The 20518-nt window shown below is 32.7% G+C and overlaps 1 protein-coding gene across 4 annotated transcripts in view; it reads left to right on the forward strand.

Moving 5' to 3' along the window:
- The first annotated feature begins 925 nt into the window (after positions 1-925).
- LOC129965637 (potassium voltage-gated channel protein Shal-like) overlaps positions 926-20518 on the forward strand; it is a 226446-nt gene continuing 206853 nt past the window's right edge. For all 4 annotated transcript variants that reach the window (XM_056079703.1, XM_056079705.1, XM_056079704.1 and 1 more), the window contains exon 1: positions 926-2525. In XM_056079703.1, coding sequence (XP_055935678.1) covers positions 1411-2525 — 1115 coding nt within the window. In that variant the 5' untranslated portion in view covers positions 926-1410. The remainder of the gene's footprint in view (positions 2526-20518) is intronic.

A 20518-nucleotide genomic window follows, 5' to 3' on the forward strand; every position in this document is an offset into this window, starting at 1 on the left:
AAGATGGAGTGTAATAAATTCAACAATTCTAAGAAGAAAAGAAATTTACAAAAATTTTATTCAAATTTTCTTTGAAAAATATTGATTAAAAATCAAAGAGAAATTATATAGAAATGAAACTGATGTCGATGAAGGCTTGCTTTTTGAATTTTTTAAACAGTTCTTGCGTAAAAATGATTGAAAAAAAAATATTTTTATCCACATTTTACCTTTTTTAGCGTAGCTTAGAATCTTTTTTAGAATCCAGGTAAGCAAGAACCTGTGTGCTAAAATTCGTTTGAATCTGTCTTGAGATATGGAAATGAATATATCCCAAACTTTGTGGTGGAGAATTGAAATTTCCTTATTCCTTGTAGAATAAGTTCAAAATAATCGTCGTCATTTTATGCATAATCGGTATTCACCTCCTAAAAATAATTTGTAATATTTTCCGTAATATGTTTTAAATAATTTCTTTCTTTAGTATAAAATTAAAGCAATGTTAAAATGAAAAGTAATAGAAAGGAAAACATTTATGCAAGCTCTTCAACATGATATTTTTATTATCGCAATTATGCTTTCGAATTGGAATATGGCGAATGTAGATTTTCTTTGTTCGTTGATGTTTGTCAAGATTCATTACAGGATTTTTGTTTTTTCATCGTAATATTTCAGCTTGAGAATGACGGAACATGCAGAAATGGTGGACTTATGACTTTTCTGTTCCCAAAAATGGGCGCACCTCCCCAAGGATCAGGATTTCGGGAGAGAGAAGCGGGGAAAGGGTGACGTCACCATCTCCAAGGCAACGCAGGGATGAAAACGCCATCGGATGCCGGGGGTTGTTGCGGATGCCGAACTGCGCATGCTCCTTTTTACCTCTCTCGCCTTCCCTCTTCGGAGAGAGCTCAGAAGATGGTAAAGATGGCTTCCCGCCGGACGCACCGTGGGAAGGTCGATCGACGATCACGTGGGCCCCCCGCCACTCAGTGAGTCTGACCGCCGTGCAGCAGACCCCAAACACAAGAGGATGGCGGGCAGGCCTACGTGCGAGCGACCTGAAACTCTCCGCTGCCGGCTAAGACCAACAGCAGCCTGTTGCTGAACACCCTCTGCGATGCGTTTGTGCTCGCTGGTAACTTCCGGCGTCATATGGCAAAAAACGCGCGATCGTTGGCGCGATTCCAACAACGTGGTCCTCTTGGAGTTCTTAGCTTGGGAACTTTTCTTTCTATAGTATGCTGCAGACATAAGAGTTTGTGATTTTCTCCCTCTTTTGTTATGTTTTTTTATTTGAATTCGTGAGAAAAACGTGTGGCATGGTGCTGTGATTTTATATCCTGTGCTTCTATGTGTGTGCCGCAACAGTGACTCGATGATGGGCAGAGCTCGTCATCTGGGCTAGGAGGTGAACCAGCGAATTTCTGAGCCATGGCTTCAGTGGCTGCTTGGTTGCCATTCGCCAGGGCTGCGGCTATCGGTTGGGTGCCCATCGCGAATAATCCTCTGCCCGCCCCACCGGTCACCAAGGAACAGCGCAAAAAGGAAGACGAGAAGTTCGTGATAAACGTGAGCGGTCGCCGGTTCGAGACGTGGCGCAACACGGTTGAGAAGTACCCAGATACCCTCCTAGGATCGAATGAGCGTGAGTTCTTTTACGACGAGGAGTCCAAAGAGTACTTCTTTGACCGCGATCCAGACATATTCCGCCACATCTTGAACTACTACCGAACAGGCAAACTGCACTACCCGAAGCATGAGTGCCTCATGTCTTACGATGACGAACTCGCCTTCTTTGGGATTATCCCGGACGTGATCGGTGACTGTTGCTACGAGGACTATCGGGATCGGAAACGGGAGAACGCCGAGCGGCTCATGGACGATAAGATGTCAGAGGTGGACAACCAGTTGGACCTCAGTAAGTGCACCATACGCATGAAAATGTGGCGGGCATTCGAGAATCCGCACACAGGTACGGCGGCGCTCGTTTTCTATTATGTGACGGGCTTCTTCATCGCCGTCTCCGTTATGGCTAACGTGGTGGAGACGCTACCCTGTGCGGTGGACTACGCGACTGGCGAACGACGCTCGTGTGGATCCAACTACAAGGTGGCATTTTTCTGCCTGGACACAGCTTGCGTCATGATTTTCACTGCCGAGTATCTTCTACGGCTGTACGCGGCCCCTGACCGCTGGAGGTTCATGCGCAGTGTCATGTGTATCATCGATGTGGTGGCCATTCTGCCCTACTACATAGGGCTTGGCATCAAGGACAACGACGATGTTTCAGGGGCCTTCGTCACCCTGCGCGTGTTCCGCGTGTTTCGCATCTTCAAATTCTCCAGGCACTCCCAGGGTCTTCGGATCCTAGGCTATACTCTCAAGAGTTGCGCATCCGAACTTGGATTCCTGGTATTCTCTTTGGCAATGGCCATTATCATCTTCGCCACAGTCATGTTCTATGCGGAGAAGAATGTCGAAGGCACGACCTTCACCTCCATTCCTGCTGCCTTTTGGTATACAATCGTCACTATGACGACGTTAGGGTGAGTACCTTGTGGCTTCTTGCATGGCAGTATCATCATGATTCCTCGAGGATTCCTCGATTTACGTTTCGCAGATTACGGTGTTTCACAGTCTGAATATATTTCCTATCTATTCAAAGGAATGAATACGAATTTTGACATTTTTGTCACTTGCAAAACTATTTCCTAATCATATCCTTGTATTTTTTGCTTTGCTTTTTTTGAGATAACAACTGTACACATAAATAGAATAAACAAAAATAAGGAAGCATTAATATACGATAAAAATAATAATATTTAAAAAAATATTTTAATTAAATATTTCAGATTAAAATACTTGCTGAATTTCAGAATTATTTTTCACTTGATGTTACAGAATATAATAATGACATCATGAATTCCCTTTGAGATTGGACCCTTGAATTATTTATAAACCATTTACCTGCTATTAAACGAAAATTATTTAAAAATTTCAGTTAACTCTAGTTATTAACATAAAAGATTAGTTACGTTTTTGTAGTCAGAGAAGAGAAATGGCTTCAATTCTCCTATTGTAGACTGCACCACTCTCAGATGGATAAGCAAATAAACTTTTCAATACGATTTGAATTTTATTAAGAATTGTTTTTGTAACTGAAATACTTGCATATAAAAGAATAAACAAAACACATTATGAGATAAATTTTTTTTATATACTTTTCATGAATTCAGAAATGTTTTGAAAGTTTATGAAAACTTTTCGCATCAAAACAATAAAAGATAATGTTTTAGCAACTGCTCTATCCTTTCGACAAGCACAGAATAAATTTAATCGAAAATATGATTTTTATGTAAATACATACATGGATTATGAGATAATTTTATTTTCTTGCTCAGTTATATACTTACCTTCTTGAATAATCATGATGATATTGTGTACCAAATAATCATGATGATGACATTGTATATTATTCTTTCTACTAAAGAAAGAGCACGTTCTATAATTCTGTTGTCTAGGTCAAGTGAATTTTCATGGAATTATTCGATTTTATTTCGAAATTCAGCCGCTCATGTACTTAGAGTTTATCAAAAATGTGAATGAAACTAATAATAAAAAATAAGAGCTGCTAATTTAATTGGTTAGATTCTGAAAGTTCTTCATCGTATAACAAATTTTAATGCTGTTTCTTTTTCATTTTATTTCTTCGAAATAATGGTACTATAAGTCTTGTGATGTTCCTTCAAATGCAAATACTTCCCATCACTTGATGGCAAAACCGTTAGCAATGTCATCTACACAACTCGAGTAATATAAATGAATTTGAATATTTGGACAAATTCTTAAGTTCTTTTATGTTAACCCGGTATCCTACCTTGCATGATCCACCATAGTTTTAATGGTTGTATGTGCATTTGTGGTTCCTTAAGCATTTCCAAAATAATTGAATTTTGTTTTCGATACTATTTAAAATTAATTTCGTTTTATGAATCTGTCGATAATAAGACATGCTTTACCTGGGAATACTTTTTTTTTCAATTTCACGAGGAAACTAGGAAACTTTTTGATTAATATGAATATGATGATTTTTTACATTCATACCAAAATCATCACCAGTGCAGTTGTCTCATTCTGAATGAGAAGAGTGGTAATGCATAAACCAAAGACGTCGATTATGAATTTTTTTAAAAATTTTTATATACTATACATATTTTAATAAAATATAGACAGCTCTTAAGACTTTTTCATAGAGCAAAATGAGTGTGTATTTTAAAAGAAAAAGAGGAGTGTAAACCGAAATTACATTCTGTCTGATTAGAAGTTTTATTATTTTTAAAATTAAAGATGCATTTTTTAAATTTTCGTTTTCTCCTTATATAAGTTATAAAGAGATAGAGAGAATTTTCTGTAACAAATCAGTGAAAAAAATATTAAGAGTATTAATTTTTTTTGGATTTACATTAAGACTTCAAATCGATCATTTTGTCGGAAGGCTACTGATGTATGTTTCCGAAAGTAGTGTTTATTTTGATTTTTTGTCATTTTCAGATATGTCTATAAATTAAGCTGGTAAGTTGCGTATTTGTGCGTGCTGTGCGAACCAAATTAAAACTATAGCTATTCATTAAATATTCTATTACGAATTCTAAGAAATTAGATTTTTAAATGGTCGTAAATATCTATACCATCATGCTTTAATTTTCAAAACTATGTTTATAGGAATTAGGACCTTCTAAGCAATATTTTTAGGAATGAAGGGCTTTTGAAGTTTTATTATGGACAATTTTTGTGCAAAATAAAAATTCGTATACAGAGCGTTGTGATTATAGGAACTTTTCAGTAGTAAATTGCTGAATTTTCAAAGTGCAATTCAATGCTTTACCATCCAATTCTTGCATATTTTTGTGCTTGCAGTTATAATGAAATTGGCAATGATGTATAACATAGAATCGTCCTTGAATTTCAGGAAAAAATAAGTTAGAGATATTACACGTAGAAGAGATTTAATGATATTTTTTTAAAAATCTGATATCTCTGTTCAAAGTATGTCCATTTACTTTTCTAAATCAGTTAACAAAAGATATATTTTGTATAATATTTAAGACAATGTAATCAATATATGAAGGCCTATCATTTTTCTCACTTTGGAACATTTTACATAGTAAACATGTTAATAATATATTTTATCATAAAATCTTTTTTAAATGTGATAATTATTTTAAAGTGTTTATTAAATTATTTCAGAATTTAAATATGGATAAATGATCAATTTCAGTAGTTGTGACTTTAATTTACTAAGAGTGTTTGTAAGAAAATTGAAAATAATTTTATAGTTTATTAGTATAAAATTTCGCATCATGTATTTAGGGCTCTTTGCTTCTACATAAATGAATTTCTTTTGGTGGAATTTTTCGTAATTTTTTTTTGTAAGATTTGTGAGATTATGATAGAATACATTCTTTCGAATTTTACTGTTTAATACCTAATATATTATATTCTTGTCTATTATAGTATGATTAAAATAGCAAAATAATTAAATTCATTTCAAGTTGTATTTCTATTTAAAAAACAGAATGAAAAAATGGAAGCTAACCTTAATTAGAATTTTTATTTGCCACAAAATAAATGATAAGATGCAAGATGATAGCCAGTTCATTGATAGCATTTATTCATTACAAAATTCAATGAAGAACAGTATAATTAAAATTATTTAAACGATAAACTAATAAATATTTAGTAGGGTGAGGCTTTTTCGAATTAACATTATTTAGATTTTTTTTTTAAATATATGATTATTTTGAACTGCTTTACTAATCACATTAAATGTAAATATGCTATGATATCGATGTAACCCAAAAACTATTAATAATAAATATTTTTCAACTGGATAAAATAATAAAATATATAATTATTGCACCGATTTTTTTTACATCATCTTCTACCTCCAATTTTTTTTTTTTTTACATCATCTTCTTCCTATACCAATTATTCTGAATTTTATAGTTTTTCTATGAAGTTTTTTGAAAATTTTATATTTATCGGATTTTAAATGTTACAAACTTTTGCCATATGTTGCTCAGTATTTTTAGAATGTACTTATTAAAATAAAAAAAAGATAATAAAATAAAATAAAACAAAAATTGGAAAATTCATCCTATTCATGATATGTCTTATGGACAGAGGGGAAACGAAACTTTATATAACGTAGTGCTTTAAATATTATTTCATTGGTTGATTAGTGTATAAATTCTAAAAAAAATTTAAAAATTAAATGGCTAATAATTTTATTTTATTTGATCATATAGTATATCGTATTTCCTATCTTCCTTACTTTGTAAGACCCGTTTTGAAAATCTCTTAATTAAATAATCTATTTGTAGCAGCTTTTCATAGGCTCGCCCATAATGGAATGAGCTCATTTACTCTTGTTATACTTTTAATAAAACAATGAAGAACTTGCATCTTGAACTTCACAGAAAAATACATTAGTTCTTCTGAAATAACATCCCTAGTCAAAAGTTATTCTTTGAATAAGTTTTAACTTAGCCACGATTTTTTTTTATTTCAACACACATTCATCTTTGTTGTAAGTAAAGTTAAAGATGAAGACATAATGAGAGATGAAAGGCTTATGACGGCGGAAGAAAATATTTAAAAGATTAAATTTAAAATAAAATGTTTAAGGGAAAGATAAAAAATAATTTTAAAATAGTATACAAGAAAAAGGTCTTTATTATTGGGAAGAGTATTTTTCATACAAAGTTTTCATGCAAAGAAATACTTCTCAGGATTGGATTTGTTTCAGTTTCTGGAAAAAAGAAATTAGAGCAACGTTTTTGCGTATATTTAAACAAAAGACGCGAAGACTTGTATTACTGTATATTGAAATTTAAAATTAAATTGTTTATTTATGCCTTTGTAAAAAAAGATTTTCTTTGTTGGATATTTAATTTAATTTCTATTCATTCACGATATCATTACCGATTCATTTTTATGAATTCAACGTGAATGCTATTTATATTTTATTGTCTTCAAAACAATCATGGTGATAAGTTTTACTCATGCTTGTTGTATCGTTCAGTTTTGTGTGGCATAGATTTTATGAATTCTTGCTCATAATAAACCACTTGTAATGCGTTTTCTTAATTATATCAACATTTTTGTACACAGAGAATTCTTGAGAGGTTGTCATTAAACACTTTTTTGTTGAGAAGTTCAGACATATAAAATAATGAACCTGATACTACGTATTTTCAACTTTCAAGACATATTTTAGGACATATTCAGGACATATAACTTACTTATTTTCAAGATAAAATTTTCTTTTAAAATAGCAGTAATGTATAATCAAGTATGGTAATATTTACACTTTTCAAGTAAACAGCTATTTTATACTTTTAAAGATAAAAAATAAGAGCAAAGTTAAACCTTCTTGTATAAATTAGAAAAAATCTTGCTTTTTTTTCTCACGTAATGAAAAACGGTGTATTGTTAAATTTGAATCCTTTAGTAAAGGTAATGTTACAATGTATTAAAAAAAACACCATCACTACCTTTTCATAGGTGACAGGCGCTATTTGTAGAACTTTAATGCTGCAATAATTTTTTAAAATTTCGGTGTTACAAAAGTCAAAATCACTTTTGATCGAATATTGAGTTTCCCGATCTTACCATTTCTAATATTTTGAAATTCCGCTTTAATTGATCATATAATAATAATAATATTTGTAGGTATTATATTATATATATAATACCGACCTTTTTTTTATATATTTCATTCTTTATCAGTTTCTATGTTAGTTTTAAGAAATGCAAATGTAAGGTTTTTTTTCTCCTTCCTATTACAATTCTAAACATTATTTTTTTCAAATGCAAATTATTTTAATTTTCAGTTTTATCAAATTCTATCCCATTTCAAATTATACGCAATAAATAATCAATGTCTTGTATATTCTTTATCTGGTTGTGATTGCAGAAATGAAATATAATTATTTAAACAAAGGATCGTATTGATGCAATCATAAATGCGTTTTTGCAAAAGGTAAGAAAACATAAAGGATATCCTAAAACGAGGTTTAATTAAGAATTAAGAAAAAAAAATGAATTGTTAAAAAATATTTTTATTGTAAAATGTATTATAATTCTTAGGTCAGTTTTTAGTATAGTTGCCTTTGTTAATGAAGCATTTATCATTGCTGGAAATAACCTTTTGCGTACCTTCATCGTAGAAACAAGTTACACGCGAAAACTGAAAGTAGAGTTTGAGGAAAATGTATTTACTGTGCTGTAATGGTGACTAATTTTTTTTTACTTCTTATTCTTCTATTCTGTCAGCAAATCTTCATTAATCAGAGACTGCCGACCACTTCGTTTTTCATACGTGAACATTTTCACGCCCTTTATTGAAACTTCGGATTCCTGCCCTTGACATCTAATCACTCCACTTCAAATTTTTTTCTGCGAATTTTAATTTGTTTGGAGTTCCTAGTATTAAGAAGGCGGATAACAAAACATAACTTGCAAGTAGCAAGGCAAGAAAACAGAGAAAAAATATAATTATCCTATGGATTTTTTTTTGCCTGGAAAGGAAGTTGCTGGCGACTCTTTTCAGCCATTCTTGTTTAAGGCTTCGTGAAGGTTTTTTCATACGCTCAGAGACTGCGATTATGCATTCCGTAGCATAGAGGTTGGTTGGTTGGTTAGTTGATTTTACTGGCGCAAGAGCCATGTTTGGCTATGCTGCGCCAAACATATGTTAGATCAACAGGATCAAGGTATAAAATATATAAAATTTTAAAAATATTAAAATAAATTTTCCTTAAGTACATAAATAGAAATGTCTAAAATCATTGAGAACAAGTACTATACATATGAAATACTTGAATAAATTTACGGCAAAGATTAAAAGGAATTAACCGAGTACATAACGTCATACAATAAATGTAAATTTTAAAACCGACAGATAACTACGAAATCGATAATTTTAAAAAACTAAGGTTGAAAAGATGATATATATTTATTTATATTTTGTTGGAATAATAATATGGGAGTATCTTTTCTCCCGTTTGCGTGTAGTAGTTGGTAGAGGCGGAGTTGGAGGACTAGTGTCTTCAGATGTATCCTCTAAGTTTTCTGACATATTATATTCCAGTGTATCACCTTCCGATGCACTAGAACACATTTCTGCGTCAGTATCCGATTCATGACGTAATGGATCACTGGAGTTTCCCGAAGGAAGGTCAGCTAAAATTCAAGTCTCAGTATCAGCTGAATAAACAAGGGCTGGAGAGTTTGTAATCAAAGCAGCACTTGTTACATCATTCGTTCCAGAATTGCCCTCTACGGAAGCGGAAAGGGGAGGCTTTCTAGGTGAAGTCTTATGGAACTTTGCATTCTCTTTTTTATCCAAGTTCATCTTGTGAGATTCTGAAAGATGCGAGGTTTTATAATGTTTCGGTGCGTTATTAATATTTAGTTTTTGATTATCTTTATTAATCCTATAATCTTTTTTGAACTTTTTCCTGTTATTAACTTTTTTAAAACCAGAGCAATCAGATGAACTTATATTAGATTCTGGGACAGTCCGTAGCATAGAGAATTGCCGTGCCAATCCCACCACAACTCTGTCGGAGAGTGGATCAGTGATAATTTTGTACATAATTTACAAACATATAAGAAATAATAATAATATAAAAAAATCACACACACACACACACACACACACACACACACACACACACACACACACACACACACACACACACACACACACACACACACACACACACACACACATGTATCTGTGTGTAATTTTCATATAATCATATGTCGATGATACCAATCATATGCAAATCATATCATAAAGTCGCATATGCTATGCGTCAGTCTTCTCAGCAATGAATTAAATTAATCATATGTAACTGCAACTGTGTATGCATAACTGTATTGCTGTTACGTTACATTTATCTGTTTCAAAAATTTCGGTTATAATTTCTACCTTTTGAATCTATTCAGGCAAAAGAACGCTGCATGAATTCACAGATTCGTTAGAAAATGGTTTCGTGGTGTGCTCGTTTGTGGTTTTTCTCAAAGATCTCATTTTATTCCGTTTACTCGCTGCTAATTATCTCAGTACAACCCTCCGGTACAACTCTTCCGATGTCCCCTTCTTTGGATTGTTTTTCTGTCCAGAAGTAGTTCAAGGCAAAATGATTTGTACTCACGTGATGACACCAGGGGGGAAGCATGTACAGTTAAAAATAGTCGCAAGACATTTGGAAATGGGGAAGAATTACAAATCTGCTGCCCTGACTGGAAAAATGACAAATGAGTACATCTGCGTCGGTCATGCCATTAAATGTTATCGATTTAGGAAGGTCTTTATCTCTTTCTTCCCTCGAGTACTCTCTGCAAACTTCAATTTCGGAATTTTTTTTAAACTCTTAATTATTTTTTAAATTTTTTTCGATCTCTGCACTTTTCTCCCAGCCAATACTAATCTCACGAGTCATCTATTTTACACACGTGATTATTATTATAATCACGTGTATAAAATAGAATTTTGTATTATTCAGTAAAGTATTAAATGCAAGATTCATTGCATTCATTCAAGATTCATTCATTGCATTGAATGAATGCTTCCGTTGTAAATAAGCATAGAATGGAAGAATAAAATAAAACTGTATTAAAACAAAACAAAACAAACAAACAAACAAAAAATAATGAATTCAAAATGAGTTGTAAATCCTGAAAGGGGTTTCGAATTGTCTCACGAAAAATATTTTTGTATACCATTTATTTATCAGAAGTTATATTGTAAATTTTAAATTGGTTTCAAAAATTTAGAAACAACTTTTAACTTTTATTTACAAATAAATTAATATCGGTCTAATAATTAAAGGCGTTTAAAATATGAATTAATTAAGTGAATCCAAAATTAATGAAGGCAATATCAAGTCCCATATTTATTAAATATTATGTCAAATTATAATAAAATTTAAAAGGATTCGAGAATTAACGATTCGGCATGATTATAAATACTTAATAATACATAAGCAAATACTTCGCTTAACGAAAGAAACAAAATGTTAAAAAAAATGACTCCCTTAATGAACGATGTTTCGCAAAACGAATGACGACGAGATATTATAACGTTACATTCAGAATCCATCTATATTTCGGTTATCAATCTGTGTTTAAAGCTTGTTTCCTGAAGGATTTTTTTTTCAGATTAGAAGCGGAGTTGTAAAATATGCATGTGATTTATAAATAAGTATAAGGTTTCAATTTCACCATAAATCAAGAACAGCTTAAGATGTTATATGTCATTTGTAACAGAATTGTATAAGGTTATTTTAAATTTTGTTAGAGAGACAGTCGCGGATGTTCTGTGTGTGACCTCTTAGAAAAGGCCGTACACTTTCTTTCTGGACGCTTGCAAGAACAAATTTACCTTCGGGGAATCTCGCATGTGTTGCACTGTGAATTTGTGATTCTCTCATCCTCAAAAGAGAATAATGTGCTTGTGTACCTTCCCACCGACATGAAATGTTGCTTCATGAATGAAAACAAAGTGATTCGCAAAATCCTCATTTTCAAAACGAAGCTGCATATAGGCACAAAATTTAAAACTTTTTTGTTTGTCAACATTTGCGCTTCGCCTGGAATCATTTTCAATTTCTTTCTTAAAACTCTCCAGGCGGTGGGCTGAGAAATCTGCACTTCACGACTTACCCTCTGCGCTTAATGACGACTTCGTGCAATACCGACAGTCGCCCAGGATTTATACTTTTGCACAAACAGCCCGTAGTTTTGAATTGCTCATGCCAATGATTGATGGATTTTCTAACTGGAGCTTCTTTTCCGAATTGTGATCGAAAATGCCATTGCACAACAGTTGCGGATTCCGTTTAGCTAAATTGAAGAACACAAAAAGCCTCCTCCAACGGAAACACCGTCATTCTGATTGACTAGTCACATGACATGCATGCTATTGTCTATGTGACTTCTGTCAAGGGCGATACACAAACCTTTAGAGTACACCTACTTTTCGATTCGCTACGGCGATTCGTGTCTTTGACTGTTACAATTTTACAGCATTTGGAAAGTATATACTTCTTTATGAACGACTTGGTATATTTAATTGAAGTATAAAAAAATGCGAGACACTGTTAAATGTCACTTCACGAGATGAGAGAGAAGTATTTTAATAACATGCTAGCAGCTGCACTCCAGCTTTGTTTAGTTATATTAACATCCCGTTTTAAAGCAACACTGAGGCTATGTTGAGATGAACCTCGTAGTTTTGAACCGCGGTCAGAAGACGAAGATGACACCTGAGTTGGTAACCCCTCTGCAAGCTTCCATACCACAACAGCAGGAGGACGTTTGGCCTTGACGGATTTAGCATGTACCAGACTCGCTTACACGACGGTTCTTCGGTGAAATCGGGTCTCGAACTTGAAACCCTCCTGTTCCGAAGTCAAGCCCTTACCAACAGGTCACCAGCAGGGAATTATTTCGTTAGGGGAAGAGGAGATAACTCCCTCTCTATAACATCAACTTTTCAATATAATAAGGAAGATGTTGAAAGGGAGGGAAATTGTTGCATCGTATATTGATAAGCATCCTTCTAATAAGCCAGTAGAAAGGATACTATACCTTTATTTAACAATAATGCTTCACCCTATTTTCGGCAAATTTTGAAGAGGATGTAAATATAATTGTCAATTTTCTTGTAAAAAAGTATTATAATTATAAATTACATTATTATTAAGGTGTTCGCAGTTTTCGAAAAGGAAGTCATTATTCTATTTTGCACCGACCCTTTACAAAATATTATTTGACATAACGAGTACAGTACACTCCAGAGTATCCGGCCTAATGTGGCTGATGGGTAGGTCGGGTAACAAATAACCAGATAGACCGGAGTTCTTTGAACTCATTTTTTTACCCAACAATACCAAAAGACAAAGTTTTTATACCAAAACTCACTGTTATGATACGCATTTTCCCACTTCTTACTGCTGGGGCCCCCATTTATCTCAAGCCTAGTAAAATATAAATGTGGCCTTGTGAATCATAGAAGCAGTTTCGGTTTCTGCTGTTACACCAGTGTCTAATCGTTGTATAGCGAGTAATGTCCCCTCCAGAGTCACTACTACTTTTTTCGATTATCACCTAGTTTGAAATCTTCACTGTGGTACACTTGAAAAAACATTAAGCGTACTCCAAGAACAATTTAAGAATACAGCACGTTCTGTTCCCTTATAATCAGGAATAGCGGCAATAATTAAGTTCCATTACACACTGACGAAACAATGAACAACGAGCAGAACGCTGCTCTTTTCCTGTCACAACTTGTATTTTGCATACAATGCGTAAAAGGATCGTAGCTGAAGCCCGCTTCCAATGTCTTGGCAGTGTTGTCAATGCTATCCTTGCCTTCCGCTATCAATTACGATAAAATAAAAGTAGACCGGATAGTACGGAGGCCGGGCAATCTCGAACCGGATACTCAGGAGTGTACTGTATTTCGTATTACGAGCAAGATTCGAGAATAAATTATGTTCGTTAAGTGAAGTTCCACTGTATTAATCTTTTTATTTTTATGAGTGGAAAATATTACGTGACTCCGTTACCTTTTAGGCGCCACCCCTAAGAATGGAAACAAATGATACGATGAAAGGAACTACATATCTTTAATGCATACTATTGAAACATTCAAGCCATGATGAGTTGCTGAATAATTGAGATGAAAGGCCTGCGAGGACTGTTTTATTGTGACCCTCTTTAACACTAGGTTTGCGGACATTTCTTATATACCTAGCTCTACGATACTCGTCAATTTGTCGTGTGAACCACTGCATATATTTAAAGAAAAAACAACCACTTAGAAGGCAATATAATTTTACCCTATAAGTAAAAAATAAAAATTTGAGATATATATTCATAAAAAGTTTTTATTATTCAAACATTTTAGTATACCTTATTTCAATATTTTACATTCATTTCGCGTACCTTTTGCACAAATACTCAATTGTGTTTGTACACTTTCCGCAAACAATCATTTCACATATTTTGCAAGCATTATTGCTTCTGTTTCTTTTACAAAAGCCAATTTAGTACCTTTGTGTTTAGGTGATTATAATCTATGCCTTTGTATTTTTTTCTTATTTCCTTCTGCAACAACTGAATTTAAAAATACTTTGGGATAATTTTGATGTAGTATATTCTTGTATAAGATCTATGCGTTTATTGCCACTAAATATCAAGTGTTGAAAAACAGCTAGAGAGGCCATCGAAAAGATGCTGCCTTGATGGTATATTTGCACGCCATTTGGTATATACTTTGCCGAACTCTAAATAATATTCTATTGTTTCCAGGGTATGTTTGTTATTGTTTTTTAACACTAGGTTTAAGATCGTATCAAATTGACAAACATTCGTAAAACCACATAGAGAATTACAATATTTCAACATGTTTGAAGAAAATAGATGCCAATATATATTTACCTCGTTCAACGGATAAAATAAAAATCTGAAGTTTATTTGCAATTTTCCTTATAATATTTAAAATGTGTCAAAATGACGCTCTTCCGTAAACCTAGTGTTCTTATTCGTATGATGCCACGAAAGGAAAGATCTGATAGTCTTCAAACGAAAATTGGATGGAAAAGTCCTTGCTACATAAGGTGAAATCATTTTGTGTAAAAACAAAAAGCGTGGTTTGAGCGTATTTAAATAACGCTTCGTTTCTGCTGTTTATTGCTTAAATCAATATATCGATAGAGAAAAAGCTGCAGCAATCTTAATTTTTTGTCAAGAGACGATGATTCTATCGATTCTTTTTAATATTAATAGCATATTCATATTATTAAGATGATCTGTCTGAAGGTTATAATGAAAGGTCCGATCACGGCGATTTCTCAAACGTACTTCTTTTTTATTAAGGACGTCTATCTCATTACGTTTTATTAGTGGGATGATGGATAGATTCGAAACCAGACTTTTAGCGAAAACAGACGTCTAGAGTTTTAAAAAAATCTACATTTTCTTCAATGCTCTGAGAGAATGAGTTCCTTCTCAAATCTTAAGGCATGTGCCATTTCCCTAAATTTGTTCAAATATGGCATGTAATACGAAGCAATTAATTTTTTTTATACATCTTGGATATTTTATTAATCAACGGAGTGGTGGTCTTCCTACAGCTTTCTCGCATACACTCTAATAAAGCGTTACCTTCTCCTTTGCTGTATAATTATGTGGTTACTGGGAAAAGGGTGGGAAATCCACGAGTGCTCCGATTTTTATTTTCAGAGTCCCCATGTCAGAATTTTGTGTTTCGGAGTATAAAGAAAACCAGTATTTGTGCATTAATTGCATAGTAATGGTGAATACTTGCGGAATATCTATCACTGGCATTAATTCAGCGTTTTTATTGAAACTAGCTTCAGGTTTTTAGAAATATTTTTCTTGGAGATTTATCGCCTGAATGCTATTAATTCATAGGTACGACCACTAACGAATATATATTTGGGAAGCCTTTTTTTAATTTGTGGAATCCAAAATTTGACACTGAATAATTACAATTGTAATCACAAGATCTCTTATCAAATTTTATTAATTTAAGTGATGGCGTTTCTGTGTTATTTCGAGTTCGAATATTTTGACAAATGCAATACTTTCTTTATAAATTTTAATTGCAAATATCGTCGCTGGATGATGAATGAATGAAATTCTTAAGATTTTTGCTTAATATAGTTGCATTTTGGTGCCTAACAAATATTTCTGAAGTAAAAATCATGTGGATAAACTTAGAATAATTTTCATTTCTCCTTTTGGAAAAGTAGTGATTGTATAAAATATATTCTTCACCAAATAATAATAATTAAATGAATAAATAAAAATAAAAATTACGTTGAAATTTTGAGAATCTCTTTTAGTGAATATCTTTAATTCAAGAAGAAATTACGTGTCAACTAAGATAGTTTCGTGTCCAAAGATGTGTGAAGAGTATTTTGAATGATTTTTGCATGATGCAATTTAGGGAAAGTATGCTAACCTAAGAACTTTGATTTGCCATTTTTTAACACAAACTTTTTGACGATCGTTGCAAAAAAAAAAAAAAAAAGTATTTATCTGAATTATGAAAAGTTATATTCTTCATTGATGATATTCTTAGCTTGAATCCCTTTCTGTAAATTCCACGATTCTCTTATCGGCTTTACAGAATACATCGATAAGCATATAATTTGGAACGAGGGCTTTAAAGCGTTTTTAATTTTAATTAATTGAAAGTCAGTTAATTTTGTTATTTCTCCTTAATATCTACATAGCACAAAAATAATTAAAAACCTTCTTAATAATAAAAATTGCTTTGCAATGGTATCAGTTTTAATTTATTGCAGTATTTTAAAACTTAATTTTAATAAATTTTAAAAACAAATTGCAACAGTCCTTTTATTTTGCAAATGCTTCAAACGTGGTAATTTGAATGTTTCACTCACATGCCCGAGCCTCTGGTGAAATAATGATAAAGTATATTGCTTTCTTTTAAAAGCAGCACTTTCTCTTTTGCTTTTATTTCGAAATATATATTTTGTAACATGTACTTGCTGTAACATACTTTTCAAATTCTGTCTTGCTTAAAGCAGTTTAAAGTTTGTGTAATAATCAAATTTTGTCTCACTTTGAAATACTTTTAATCTTTTAATGCGTCAAGTTAAAAATCTCGTCTTTCTGATGTGCATCTTTTAGATTTAATTCATTGAGTTATTTCACTTGATAAATGTTGTTTATTTTTATGATAATGATATGTGTGGAATATTCAAATAATTAAGTCAGATGGTGCCTGCACAGCGAATTAAAATGCATTATCATACTACGGATTGCTGTTTTGAATTTCCTTTCCATTTTCTCTTCTAACTAGATTTCTTTTTGACTTAAATGAACAAATCGTTTCTTGAAGCTTATTTCACTTAGCCACGCCCCATTGAATCTATACTTAAAAACGTCCATTCTCATTTTGAACGGTGAATAGTTTAGTTATATTAACGACCTGTTTTTTAAAGCAACACTACGGCTATTTTGGGACGGACCTTGTGAATTTGAACTACGGACAGATGACAAGGACGACACCTGAGCTCTCCAAACTTCCACACCAGCGGGAGGACGTATGTACCCGACAGATTTAATGTGCACCAGACTCGCTTATACGACGGTGGAATCGGGTCTGAAGATCTCCAATTCCGAAGCCGAGCCCTTACCCACTAGGCCACCGCGACTTTGATGCTGAGAATATAAGTTTGGTTATGTTAATGCCCCGTTTTAGCTAGCGAAAGCTATTCTGAGACAAATCTCGCAAAAGTGCTGGGTTGATCTCTGGTAAAATTGAGTCTTCTCATCTTAACGCCGAGCCCTTCTTCCAGGGTATAGTGTGGTGCGAATTAAAGGAGAAGAACCTAGTAACTTTTGATGCTTTATAATCCTTTCTGCTATTCCAGTGTCTTAAGTGTTTGAATACCTTAAGAAGATATGGTGATCGTTTGACGTCCATTGCAGATATTTTCAGTTCTTTTAACCAGTTAACTGTTTTCTGCGAGTATACTCGTCATGGAAGACGTACACGTTTTTGCGTTAAGACGAGTTTATTCGTCAAAAATAATAAGTAGTGACACTTTGCAGTTTTAATTATGATTTTAGTAAAAACTCAAATATATTCATAAATTTCAAGATGTTTAAAGTATTTTGAGGCAAAGTTGAAATCAAATCAATAAACTAATAAAAAATTATTATGAATTGTACCATGCTTTGCTCCATACCATTCTCTAACAGCAAATTAAAATAATAAATTATTATTTTTTATGTTTCTTTTCGTTCATATGCAAAAAGTGTATATTAATTTAAATAAATAAATAAATGTGATTAGTGAAATAAAAAATAAAAGTCATTTCATTGCTATTAATAATTTCATATCACACATACTCTGTGTTTTACGAGTATATTCGTCATCGCTACATTTTTGAGACACAATTTAAATATGCATTTTCTAAAGAGGTTGAAACGGTTAAATGATTAAAATTATCACATTTTACTTTTATAATTTCCTAATTTCGATGTTCTATGTTGATGTATTAGGAAATTGTCAACCGAGCAAAAAGGAATTTTACGTCATCTTAGGATTAAAGAACATTAACTTAACTTGTTCAGTTTGTTTGCTTACTTATTATTATTTTTTTTTAATTTCCAACAATTAAACAATTGTTTTTAGCTGTAACCACAATGATTTTCGAAATAAAATATACATTTTTGTTGGGTAGATTGCAACAGCACGTTGCAAGGATGAAAAAAAATCTACACATTTTTACTAATACGAGTGACAGTTTCCTGATTAAAATAATCTTTAATTTTAACATGTTAATAAGTTGTATTTTTTGATGCGTGAATTGTAGGAAAAGTGTAAAGTGAAAAAAAAAATGTACACATGGAGGTTTCGAAGATATTTCCCATTTTTTGGTGTGCCTTCCAGCCGGTCGGAGTAGCCAGTTTGTGGTGAACAAATGTCTTTTCGTTAATTTTTCTGTTGATATTTCTCCTTGGGTGCGGTGTGACACAGTCTTGGCTTCGCAAACTGATTTTCTCATCCGAGGTCAATGATCTTCGGAAAGACTACCATCTTTTCTCATCGGTGAGACGAAGTATGGAAAAGAAATGAAAACCAGCGGCATTGAGTAAGTGCTGAGGTTTCTGCGGTGGCTCGAATAATTTATTTGATAAAGACTGCCCAGCGAATGAATTTCATAAAACAGAAATAATTTCATTGCTTTTGAAATAAGTATAGCTGTGCTTGTGGAGCATGTGAGGCTTCAAACTTCAGAAGTCTCGATTTTTGAAGAGATAGGAATGAAAAAAAAAAGTATTGAGATTTCTATTTTTTAGCTTGTCAACAAGTAAATATTACAAAAATAACCTCTCGAATGATTTTCTTAAGCATAAGGAGGTGATATTACCTTTTACAAACTTAAATGTGAAAGACAACATTATTTAACTTTTTTAAATTTTAGAATACCGATTTTTCATAACCCATTTAAACCGGAGGTAGTAATTCTGAGAATTGAAAATGGAATTTTTGTATATTAATTTGGGGGTTGGGGTGAGAAAAACAGGAATTCGAGGTCAAATATTTTTGTTTCATTTGGGCATTTTATTATTCCTGAAATAAAACTTGTATTTAGAATAATTGTTATATACAACATATATATATATAAAGAACATGCTTTTCTTTTATTTTTGAAAGTGTTTTATCAGCTAATTAATATAAAATTGCATTGAACTTTTCACGTGTAATACAATGTTAATTAAGTTCGAGAGTGATGTATTTTTAATATCGCGCCCCATATGTTTTCTCCCCACAATAAACTTATCAAATGATTGATTTTAAAGTGAATCACAGACGAGAATCATAATCCATTTCTGGAATCTTTATGTTTAAAAATAAACATTAAATGATCCATCCCTAGGAAAAAAGCCCACAAGATCGGTCACTGATAAGATAACTCTTAAATATTACTGATTTTTGCCGCTTGTTATACGATTTTTTAAAAATGATTCTTTTAGGCTATTCTTATAAATGTTTGCTGCAGCAACGCGAAGGTTTCTGACATATTTATTATTTTAATTATATTTACGCCCCGTTTCAAAGCAACACTAAGACTATTTTGGGACGGACTTCGTCATTTTAAATCGCAGTCGGATGACGAAAGCGACATCTGAGCTGGCATCGCCTTCTCCAAACTTTCACACCACAACAGCAGGAGGAAGTTTTGTCCCGATGGATTTTACGTGTACTACTCCCGCTTATACTACGGTTGTTCGGTAGAATTCGATCTCGAATCTGAAATCCTCCGATTCCGAAGCCAAGATCTTACCATCAGGCCACTGCGGCCTCTTTAGCAACTTTATAGTGCTATATTTTATTTTCATGAAATTGCATGGAGTTTTCTTGCATTGCTATTGAAAAGTTGAAAAATGAAACTGTGCTTTTATTTTCTAAGTGCTTTTTTCCCGTCTAAGTAATGTGAGTTGTAAAAGTTCTTCTCATGATGGTGTTTTTTATAATAGCAATTCCATCGTAAAAATTAACGAAACTTAGTTCCAAGTTAATTTTGACTTTCTTCCTTGAAAAATTCTTTTGATTCTAACAAAAAAAGTGAAAACTTTATTGCAAATTACTTGATCAACAAAGACCTTTGTTGATGGAGCTCCTCATAGTTGCGATCCTAATGTATTTATACTTTATTTAATATATCATTCATATTACACTTTTATTTTCTTTTTGTGTTTTCTATTTTTGTCTTATTTGTTTATAATTCTTATTTTTTGGGTCGACTAATCAGCTGTCCTGATAGCGGACTGCTTCCTAAGTAATTGTCATTGAAATCCGATCTAAAGACAGGTCCATTTCTCATGTGCGGCCCTCGTTCCTTGCTATCGAATGACTGACGACCTGCAGCGTCCCCAAGAAAGATTTTAATGA

The sequence above is a fragment of the Argiope bruennichi genome, chromosome 4, assembly GCF_947563725.1.
Source record: "Argiope bruennichi chromosome 4, qqArgBrue1.1, whole genome shotgun sequence".
Classification (NCBI taxonomy): domain Eukaryota; kingdom Metazoa; phylum Arthropoda; class Arachnida; order Araneae; family Araneidae; genus Argiope; species Argiope bruennichi.